The sequence below is a fragment of the Euleptes europaea genome, chromosome 2 (assembly GCF_029931775.1).
Source record: "Euleptes europaea isolate rEulEur1 chromosome 2, rEulEur1.hap1, whole genome shotgun sequence".
Classification (NCBI taxonomy): domain Eukaryota; kingdom Metazoa; phylum Chordata; class Lepidosauria; order Squamata; family Sphaerodactylidae; genus Euleptes; species Euleptes europaea.
In genome coordinates this window covers 126341520-126353532 of record NC_079313.1, presented here as the reverse complement: position 1 = coordinate 126353532, position 12013 = coordinate 126341520, and the positions used below count along the sequence as shown (strand labels likewise).

Genomic DNA, 12013 nt, shown 5'->3' with positions numbered 1-12013 from the left:
GCTGTCAGGTTTCAGTAGTGGGAAGCGGTGGCATTGCTGCTAAAATGTCAACCACTTTCAATCAACAGGTGGGTCATGTGTATGAGGCGTGTGCTTTGTGTGTATGTGTGTGAAAGAATTAAAAGGGAAATGGGCCCACAACACACAGTTAAACTGTGGAACTCCCTGCCCCAGGATGTGGTGATGGCTGCCAATTTGGAAGGCTTTAAGAGGGGAGTGGACATATTCATGGAGGAGAGGGCTATTCATGGCTACTAGTCAAAACAGATACTAGTCATCATGATGCATACCTATTCTCTCCAGGATCAGAGGAGCATGCCTATTATATTAGGTGCTTCGGAACACAGGCAGGATAATGCTGCTGCAGTCTTTTGTGGGCTTCCTTGAGGCACCTGGTTGGCTACTGTGTGAACAGACTGCTGGATCTTGGTCTGATCCAGCATGGCCTTTCTTATGTTCTTACGTCACACAAAACATATTGCACTTGCATGCACACATGTACCCCAATAATCAGAGATTTATGCGAGCCTCCACTTGGTAGGTTTGCATTTTTCAGTAAGTTGCTGATTGATTAAAAATGCACATATATAAAAAACAATCCTCAACTGTGACTGTAAATTTTAATGGATTTTATGTATTTTATTTTATGTATTTTATCTGTACTGTAAACCTCCTTGAGCTCCCTATGGAAGCAAGGAAGCTAATAAATGTGTTAAATTAAAAAAAAAAGGTTTAAACAAACAAATAACTGTATAAAGAACAATTCCACAAAAAAGTGAAACTTATGAGGAGTTAAGTGCCAACTCATTTCCTTAAAAGACATTTTACTCACCTGGTCAGATGGTGTGTATTCATTTTGCTTGACTATGTCGATTTTGTCTAGAAAGCTGAAATAAAAAGAGGCTTCCATTGATAAATTTGCACAACAGCAATCACACACCCACCCTCAACTTTACATTTTGACAACATTTCTTATCTAGAGTTATCAAACGCTTATTTTTTATTGCTTTTGATATTTCGGATTTGGTTTTTCCTGTAACCTAAGGAAAGCTTACATTATTTACCAAGTGTGCTGTCAAAGTTAAAAGAACGTGCATTTATTGTTGTCATCCAGCAGAGGGCTAAAACATGGCTTCATCATAGAACTTTACTGAAATAACCACAAGATTGGCTTCATTTATTGTCAATCAATAATTCCACATCCAACAGTAATACCATTTCATCACTCACTCGAAATTATTAGGGTACTTCCACATGAAATCACAGGATGAAATTAACACAGGGTGAAATCAGCAGCCTTATGCTAAGTCCTTTGGTCTATCAAGATCAGCACTGTCTGTTCTGGGGGGTGGGCAGCCCCCCAGGGTCTCAGGGGGAGGGCTCTCCCATCACCAGCTATCAGATCCCTTCAACTGGAGATGCCAGGGATGGAAACTGGGGGCCTTCTGCAGGCAAAGCAGATGCTTTACCTCTCAGCCCATAAATACTCTACCAATGAGCACCTAAAATAGACGAGGGTGCAACATAGGGTTGCCAGGGCCCTCTTTGCCACTGGCGGGAGGTTTCTGAGGTGGAGCCTGAGGAGGGCGTGGTTTGGAGAGGGGAAGGACTTCAACACGTAACAGTTGATGTTAGTACATAAAATGACCAAAATGTTAGTACATAAAATGTTAGTACATAAAATGACCAAAAAGGCATTTTGGCCTTTTAAAGGCCTTCCTCAGTGGTCAAACATAAACAATTTTAAAATACACATCCTGACATATACACGAACGTTGTACAAGGTAAAAAATATATAAAAGCCTTTTGGAAGGAGAAAAAAGAGGGGTGAAAAATCCTATTAGTATTTATATTATTTATTAAAGACCCCAATGACTTTTTTTAAAAGTCTGAAAAGATCGCCTTAATACGTTTTGCATTTCAAATAATTGATTTAAAAAATAGTTAAGCTGAAATGGTACATATAGCTTGTCAGGTTGATTATTAAGGAAACCTGGAAAACAGGGTAAACAGTCAAAACTTAGGTCTTGAATTTACATAAGAACAGAGAGCAATACTCATAGTGCACAGACAGCAATAAAAACCACACACGGAACAGAGTTCTGCTGTTCTTTTACCTGCTTGAATTGGCTCTGGAAGGATTTCCAGCAGCAGCAGCTAGGATCGTACATAGATACTCACAGAATGCGAACTTCAATTACTAATACAGATTTAAAGTGAGCTGGGGCCTCAGTGATCCATTCACCAAGGTCCCAGAATTGGCTAGGACACATACAGTCTGAAAATGGGGGCATTTTTAGGTCTTTCAGGCAAAATATGAAGCCTACCTCACAAAGAAAGGCAAACCTGAACACAGAACTGGGACTTCCCCATTTATGTACGTCAACGATCCTGGATTTGAGGAAGGGGAATTTCCAGTGACAGCCAGGAAATTACAATACATAAAATCGAACTGAGGGCTATATACGGTTTGTACTTTAGACACATTAACAAATCTGATTATTTGGATTTCCAGTGTCAACCAGGAACTGACCTTACTATTGAGTGTTGTATTTATAATCATAATATATCATGATTATCTAATGCCAATATTTGTCTGCAATACAGTCACATTTATAATTTTCTGCCTATGTTGTGATATCCCATCTATAAAAGCTGGGCAAAGCATAAATAAATAAATAAAAATGAACAGTTAATATTATCAAGGGGCAGATTATTACCAGGTAAAGGCTTAAATTGTTAGGGATTTACGGTTTAAGAAAATTATTGTAGGCAGGGATTTATTTATTTAAAACATTTATCTCCTGCTTCTTCTCCTCAGACTCCCGGCGGCTAAATGCAACGCCAGGCCGCAAGGACACAGAACATAATATTCCAACTAATAAGATTAAAAATTGCACATTAAAAAATACACAGAAAGTATAATTACAAATTTAAAGTTTATAGAATTAAAAAGAAGCCAACCGAATCTGCCAGAACAGTTTACCCTCCACCAAACGCTTTCTGAAATAAAACTGTTTTATGTGTTTTTCTAAATGTATCAAATGAAAGTTACCTTCCACACACACTCTGGTAGGCCATTTCTAAGGCCCACCATGGAAAAAGCCCATGACCTACCTCTAACCATATGGACTACCCTAAGGGAGGGCAACATAAAGATGTGGTTGTGTGAAGAATGTATTTGACACATGCAAGTATACCAGGGGATGCAGTTCACTAAGTATGAGACTCCTAGGCCATGAAGGGCTCTAAACGCAATAACTAGTACTTGAGTTGGACCCAAAAGCAAACAGGGAACCAGTGCAGTTGATGCAGCAATTGGAGTTACGTGTTCCAAGAGGATGACCCCAGAAAAGCATCTTGCTCCACATTTTGGATCAACGGAAGCTTTTGAGATGTTTTCAAAGGCAGCCTCATGTACAGTACATTACAGTGGTCCCTTCTGGAGGTCACAGTAGCATGCATCAGCATAGCTAGGTCAGCCCAAGTCTAAACAAGGAGCTGACTTAACAAGCTAGTAGTGCTCCTAGCAACAGCACTGACCTGTGTTTCTATCAGCACGGCCAGCTCCATCCCCAAGCTTTTAACTTCATCAACTAAAGACAGCATAACCCAGCCGGGCAGCCCATTCCTGAGCCTCCAGCAGCCGGGGACGGAATGGCCACAGTGCCTCCAAAGCCGTTCCCTGGCTGCCGAAAGGCTTCGAGAAACCTTTTGAAGGGTTTTCAATTTTTAAATGGGGCATTTTGCCCCATTGAAAGCGAGGCTGTGCCAGCAAAAAGGTGGCGCAGCAACACTTTTCTCACCGATGGCGTACCGGGGCAAAAGGGGTCAGGAAGCACCGGCAGAAGGTCCAGCCGGTGTCCCTGGGAGGTTCAGCTGCAGCAGCGCCAGGAGAATGGTGTCCGGGTCCCCCCACTGGCATCCATGCCACCCTGGACGGCGTAAGTGGTATGGGTCCTGGTGCAGGGGGCACGAACGCCAGCTCAGCCCCTTCCTGGCCTCGTAAGGACTTTCATCCTTGAGGCTCAGGAATGGGCTGTAAATCTGGTAGATCAACACCAGCCAATCATCCTGTCTCCCCAACCAGCATTACTCCCATCTTGACTGGATCAAGCTTCTGTTTGTTTACCCTCAGCCCCTTGACCGCTGCCTCAAAACCTTCACAGCTGCACCTGGAGTTTTGGATAATAAGACTTTACGTGTCGTCGGTATATCGGTGATGGTCTACTCCAAAGGATTTATAAAACAAGTAACGACAGGAATGTGAAAATATAGCCAAAGTTGTTAGTACATTTATCTAAAACAAGCGGTTCAAGGAAGTACTTCTTCACACATGGTACAATTAGCCTACGGAACTCCAGGCCATAGGTTATTGTGATAGCAAGTAGCATTAATTGTTTTTTGAAAAAGGGATTAGGAACCAGCACTGTTTATCAGCTATTATTATACACAAAGGTCAGCAACAACTACCACCTAAGGGTTAAAGGTGCCACCCAGGTCTGCAAAGGCCAAAGACCACTGATTTAAACAACAGAATAATATATTTGGGTGAACTGGATAGCTGTAAGTTTATAGAGTCCTCCTCAGCTTTTCAGACACCCCCCCCACTTTGAGTGTTTTTGCTTCCTTTTTAAATGAAAGATGAACTTCTTGGAATTCCAACAAGATCCTCAGTGGGTATTTGAAGCACAGAAGTTATGAAAGGGCCCTATGGCAGGGCAAACTGACTACTCAACTAAGAGCCCCTCCCCTTTCAAGTGAGGAGATACAGCTTCGTACAGTTCTGGACATTACAGACATTTTATTTTAAATCATGTGTAGACAGCATGTATTATGGAAGGAGGAGACGGGAGGAAGAGGAGAATCAATATGAGGCCCAAGTCTTTCAAACTCTCTTAAAGTTTCTATTTTACAGCAAGTGCTCAGAAACGTCCCCCCTCTGTCTTGCTGCAAAATTCCATATGTTATGGATATGCTAGAAGTTACAGAAGAACAAGCGACTTCTAAAAGTTGACATGGGGGGGGGAAGCACAACCATCTTTGCTGTTGTTTATGCAGACTATTTTTAGGCCTGTGATTTCCTTGAAAAACACCAGCTACACAGGAGAAGCAACACCAAAGAGCGCTCTGCTGAAGATGGATTCCTAGGGCCGCGTACACTCCAGGTGAAACAAGTCTGAGTGCCATTAACATTCCTCCCCACCCTGAAAAACAAGTCCCAACATTTAACCACGTCCAGCGTTCAAACCCAAAACACACGCAGGGAAAAGCTTGTCACTGTACAGAAGTTAGCAGCCCGAATTTGTCCTTAAAAAAAATTGAGATAAATATTAAACTAGGTTTTTAATAAAAATGTGGAACGACGTTAAGAGTTCTTACTCCTGAATAGTGAGTGGAAAATGCCTGTAAGGATATATCACAGCTGTAAGGGAAAAAAATCTTGTGTCTTTTTGGAGGGTGCACAAATCTCAGGGGCTCCAAAGTGGCTAGCATTCTATCCACTGGATATACCGCCAGCATCCCTCCATATGCTACAAAGGATGCTCAAGTGCACCTCTCCCATCGCATCTGATACGCATGAGCCAAGGGCAGCAGTTCTAGCAACCTCAGCATCGCTGCAAGGAATCCTAAGGCCATCTTAAGAGTCTACAGTACAGTCACCTATGTGGAGAAAATGTCTCGGGCTGACCCAGGGTAGGTGGGGTGGGGAGATGCAACCTATACTGCCTTTAGTCTAGATCAGTGGTTCCCAAACTTTTCAGGCCACTGCCCCCTTGGTTCCACAAACTCAACCCCAGCACCCCCTTGATCTATTGTAAATTCAACATAGTTGAAGGGGCCCACCTCTAGCGCCCTCCTGCTGCCCCCTTGCCTCTTAGAGTCCACCTAGGTAATCCCACTGCCCCCTAGGGGGTGGTACTGCCCACTTTGGGAACCATTGGTCTAGACCAAGCATTACACCAGAACCAGTGTGGTGAAGTGGGTTAAGGTGTTGGACTAGGATCTGGGAAACCCAGGTTCGAATCCCCTCTCTGCCATGGAAACTTGCTGGGTGACCTTGGCCCTGTCACACACTCTCAGCCTCGACCCTGGCAAGTATTTTGATGTGAGACCTCCAAGGAATTCCAGGGGCTTGACGCAGAGGCAGGCAATGGCAAACCACCTCTGAACATCTCTTGCCTTGAAAACCCTATGGGGTCACCATAAGTCAGCTGTGACTTGAAGCCAACAACAAGAAGAAAAAGCATTTCACACAAGTGTAAGAGAAATATGTTTGTAGAAGGGACTCCCTGGAGGTAGGGTACCAACGGCAAAATATAAATATAATTTATTTCAGTTTGCTGTGGCACTCTGCCTATGAAGAAGCAACGGGAAAGTAGACCTTGTTATCAGCAGACTCTACCCTATATTTAAGATTTACATCTAAGTAGCCATAGCAAACAGATCTGGCTATGGACAGGGCTTTGCATCCCATACAAAATTTTACAATGGCAGAGATCAAAATCCATCCACTAAACTCATCTTTCAAATATATCTTATAACCCTACAGCTGTCTGAGCCTACTTACCTGGATTGAAATCAGTGGAACCAAGACATGGAAGGACAAATACCCTGTATGAACCCCCTTCACTTGATGAAAAAAATTAATAGGGGAGGCATGACTAGAAGACAGCTATAAAAGTTTGTAAAATATTTTGGGTGCAGGAGGTAAATCAAAGAGTTATTTTACATGTTTAACATCCCATCTAAATTTCCAGATTATACATTCTGCTCCTTTCCACTGATTTATTTTTATTTACCCTGCATTTCCCCTCAATGGGGACCCAAAAGCAGCTTACAACATTGTTTTCTCCCATCTCCATTTTATCCTCACAGCCATCCTGTGAGGTAGGCTGGGCTGGAACAGAAAGAAACTGGCCCAAGGCCACCTGGCAAATTTCCAGTGGCACAGTGCGGATATGAACCTGGATGTAACCAGATCCTAGTCTGACTCTCTAACCACTACACAATGACTCTTTAGTCATCCCGGCACATACAGGAATTTGTGCAAATAACAGCAATTACAGTTTGCATTAATGTTTTGAGTGTCAACCTCAGCAACTGAGAAATATACCACAAAAATATTAAAATCAGACACCTATTCATTCATTCTCCCCGAGTAAGTTACGAAGAGAAGCTTGAAACCCACCCACACTACTGTAGGGTCATCTAGCATCACCCCCTTTTAGAGGTGGTTTTTTTGGTTGGGGAGGGGGAATAGAAACCCCTTCTTTAACATTAATTCCCTCTCCCAACGAAGAAGTACCAGAAATTTTGCCCGCCCTTTCAACAGTTACTTGAATTTTTAGTCTTTGTGACATGACTTGAAGAGGTTGACAGACATGTAAAAAATTGTGGTCTCTGTGTAAAAGAGCTTTTGTTGCAGGAGAATATACCAAACCTCTCTCTAAACTGACATCACTAAAGAGAAAATCAGATTTATTTTTACTGATACTGGGCTAGGGTTGCTAGGTCCCTCTTCGCCACCGGCAAAACATATAAACATATAAATGTTTAAAATCAATTTCCCTTCCCCTCCCCACAACAGACACCTTGTGAAGTAGGTGGGGCTGACAGAGTTTTGAGAGAACTGTGACTAGCCCAATGTGTAGGGTTGCCAGGTTCCTCTTCACCACTGGCAGGAGGTTTCTGGGGTGGAGCCTGAGGAGGGTGGGATTTGGGGAGGGGAGGGACTTCAATGCCATAGAGTCCAATTGCCAAAGCGGCCATTTTCTCCAGGTGAACTGATCTCTATTGGCTAGAGATCAGTTGTAATAGCAGGAGATCTCCAGCTAGTACCTGGAGGTTGGCAACCCTATACTGGGTGGATTCAACACAGCATTTCTAAGGGGGCAAGGACTTTTATGGTCCCGATACGCCCCCTGAATGCCCCTACTATTTACTGTGAACACAAGCAAATGATCTTTCCTTTCAGAATACGTTCTGATCCTTTTATAAGCAAGATTTGTCACGCTAGCGATTTGGTTTCATTTTCTAATAGAAAAGAACTCCCCAGCTCCTGCACATTGTATGCCATTTACATGGAGATGGTACAGGCAGAAGGGACTACAATTTAACGTTCTTGCACAGAAGCATCCCTCACTCAGCTGTAACTGAAATGAAAGACTTCACTTAGGTCGAGGAAAACTTATGAGCCCTAATTGATCTACTGAAGGAATATTGGGGGGAAATTGCTACATTAAAAAAAGGTCATCAAAAATTGCATTCTTTTGAAACGAATATTGAAAATTAAACCCGTTTATTCTGAAATAGTTCTAATTACAGTACAAAGGTGCTGAGAGAAGATTTTAAAAATGTAGTCATGAAATTCCCAAACATTGATGGAAGCGGTTGCTTTGAGAAAGAAGAGAGGCAGAGGCAGTGACAAAACAAGAGTGTTAAAAATGTAACTTATATGTAGCATAAACTTTGCACGTAAGCAGTACAGTCTTCCTTGGGGAAAAATATCCTGTTTAGATTATTAAATATGGGGTGAATCGGTAAGAATCAAAGCAAGTTGTTCTTTTCTGAAACCACCTAAGCCTTCAAAGTACTACACATACAATATCTCAGTAAATCTACACAACAGTCCTGTGAGGTAGGCCAGCATTATCTCCACACTGCAGGTGGTTCAGAATACAGTGGCTTTTACCTAAGGACTCACACAGACATACGGTTTCCCCCAGTTTAAAATATTTACAAGGTGGGGGAGGGGGGAATCGTACAACCGAAATACCTTTTAAACTCTTAAAATTACAAATAAAAAGGTTACCATAAGAGGCCAATCACCTAAAACAAAGCCCTATATTTAGAATTTGAGGTGAATCACATACTCTTGCCATTCAATTAATGGGCACGTGGAAAGCAGCTTGACGCATCGATTTTTCAGGCTCGTTCCAGCACTACTAAACGTTATTCTGACTTTGGTTCTTGTAGGTTATCCGGGCTGTGTAACCGTGGTCTTGGTCTTCCAAGACCATGGTTACACAGCCCGGATAACCTACAAGAACCAATGAACTCTGACCGTGAAAGCCTTCGACAATATGTTATTCTGACTCTACAGTATTACTGCAAGCAGGAAAGCAGTTACTCGTTTATGGAAATAAGACCACTCCTTTATAGCCAAAGTTATTATCACGTTTCATTTTGCTCTTATAACTAGATTACAGGCAGCAACAGCTAGTAACCAAACCGTGTATGTAACTTCTAATAGGGCGGAAAGAACCCACTGTACTGAAAAGCCTAACTTTATCTGAAGTTACCTACATAATATATACTTGGGGTTTGAGCGTGAGGCGCAGCAAACATGCAAGCAATATAAAAATAGCTTTCATAAAGGAATCGGCTTTAATTACAAAATAACTGGACGTCATTCCATCCACTTGGAGGCGGAGGGGCACCGCTGGTTGAAATTTCGAGCAAATAATGAGAAAGCAGCAAAGTATGACTATATATTCAGAATTGTGTTGCTTAATCGTTTTGCAGTTCCTTGTATGGTGGGAGAACACAGTGAATTAAAAAACAGGATTAAAAATTACCTGAGTATGAAATTCGTGACTACTGCACTGTATTTTGAGTCACCCCCCCCCCTCCAACCACACAAAACCGAGCCTTCTTTAAGAGAGACGTCCTGGTACACTTTAGCGCTCTTTCCGGACTGCGTAATTACAAATGCAACATGCAAATGTAGGGGGGCGGGAAGCAAAAGCCTTCTGTTTAGTTACTATGAAAGAGAATGAGATGTATGCCACCTTTCAGAAATTGCCGGGATCCCCTGAAGAACGAACCAGCAGAGAAAAGTGAGACAAGAAAAGGAAATGTCTATTTAAAGAAACCGTAGATGTCTTTCTTTTTTTTCTTTCCCTCTTTCTGCCTGTCTAAAGTTAGTCTGGCTTAGAGGATGCACTAACTTTCCCAATCAGTTTTACATTACAGCACAAGTCCAGAAATAGCTCCCAGCCGCCTTGGCCTCTAGCGCGGTTGTCATGACAATGGAACCACAGTTCTATAAATAGATCATCGGCACCAAATCTTGTGAGACACATCTGGAATGGGGCCAGCCTAGCCCCAGCTTGACAAATAAAAATAGGCACAGGCAGTTGGAAAGACTGGAAAAGGTACAATGCATCTCTCAGCTCATACAGAAAAACAATCAGAACTGGGCGAGGAAACAATCCTGACTGGTTTTTAATGCAGGATTGGTTTGATGGTAGGGTTATGAAAACACGAACGGCTACACTTTTCATTTAAAAAAGCTGCATTTGTGTGTTTAACACAGATCTTTTCCCCCAATCCCTTCCTGCAGTTTGCGGCAAACTGTATCATTTTGAGGCTCTTCACAGTGTAATTTCTTGCATGTAAGAGAGGGTTGCGTGCTCACATATACAGATGTTGCTTTTCTGTTTCTCTTAACAGTTTGGACTAGATCCAGTTACGTTCTGTTGCTTGCAAGACACCAATGGCATGAGGACAACTTTCCACCGAACAAGGGATCAGAACGGTGTTAAGGGCTATGGCTTTATTCTGCTTATTCACTTTGGGGAGGGGAAAAAACCCAAAGCTCTTATTCCTGATCCAGTTCTCACACAGAACACACTTAATGCCTTGTGCCAAATGGCAATCTATTGGAACGCATGCCTGTTCAGGAAATATATGAATGACAAAATAGGAAACTTGACTGAATTCAAGTTGGCCTTTTCCTTCCTGGGTGATTAATTTTTTATTTTACATTCGATTTTATTTAATTCATTTTATTTAATTCATTTACACTCCGCCTTTTTGCCCAATAACTGTGCCGCCTTTCCATTCAAAGAATGCCCAAGGCATAAAAATCCAGTATCATGGAAAAAAGTAGCTGGTTTAAAAATAAATAAATAATCAATTAAAATTCAAGGAGTAAGCAAGTTTCTCTGGAAGTCTTTAGTGCCAATGCCAGTTACACCTTTCTGGGGGAGTTCTGTCGGTTAGGGGTAGCAGTTAACGCGGCCTTCTCGCAACTTCCCAACAACCAAATCTCTGAAAGCACAGATTCTGCTGCAGGGCCTCTCTAAGGCCTTAGCAGGTTCAAGTGGAGGGTGATAATCCTTCAAGGTACACAGTGCTTTCAAGATCAAGACCAGCATTACCAATCGAGCCCAGGCACAAGTTAGTACAACACTGGTCAGTACGCTGATTAGTGCTGCAGTTAGTATGATGCTGGCTTTATATCCTGGTTGTGACTGATCCCTGTTAGCGTTCTGGCTGTCAAGTTTTGTACCAACCACAGTGTCCAAACGGTCTTGAGAGGCAGCCCCACGCAGAAGGTATTGTGTTAAGAGCTGTCAAGTCGCTTCTGACTTATGGAGACCCTGCGAAAATTCCTTTCGTTAACAGCCTTGCTCAGGTCTTGCAAACGGAGCGTCTTGCAAGCTGAGGGCTGTGGCTTCCTTTATTGAGTCAATCCGTCTCATGCTGCATTCCCTCTTTTCTTGCTGCCTTCAACTTTTCCTGGCATTAATGGCTTTTCCAGTGAGTCCTGTCTTCTTGTATAGTGCATTACTGTCAGAAAGTATCACTATAGCTCAATCTGGTTATTACCAAGGCTTATATGACAGACAGTGACTGGGTCTGCTTTCTTAAGGAACGGCTGGTAAAGCTGATCAAAAGCGCTCCTAGCCACTTCCACCAACCACATCAGCAAGGGAAAATGGGGGCAAGGAGGACCCCCCCAAGCTTGTCTGCCTGATCTTTCAGAGGCCATACAACCCCATTCCAAACAGGCTGCACACCGATTCCCATGTCTGCTTCACTCCCAAACTACAGCACGTCCACAGTATCTAAATTACATTTTTCATACACATTCTGTCCTTCACTGCCTCTACACACTGGTACATAATTTCCCTGGAATTAAACGGGAAGGAGAGATCAGCATCATAAAACCATAGAGTTGGGAGGGGCCATAAAGGCCATCTAGTCCAACGCAGGATCAGCC

General features: G+C 42.6%; 1 protein-coding gene across 3 annotated transcripts in view; it reads right to left on the bottom strand.

Annotated features, from left to right (window-relative positions):
* Nucleotides 1–12013, bottom strand: part of GNAS (GNAS complex locus) — a 268620-nt gene that overhangs the window by 11066 nt on the left and 245541 nt on the right. For all 3 annotated transcript variants that reach the window (XM_056844516.1, XM_056844517.1, XM_056844519.1), the window contains exon 6: nt 833–887. In XM_056844516.1, coding sequence (XP_056700494.1) covers nt 833–887 — 55 coding nt within the window. The remainder of the gene's footprint in view (nt 1–832; nt 888–12013) is intronic.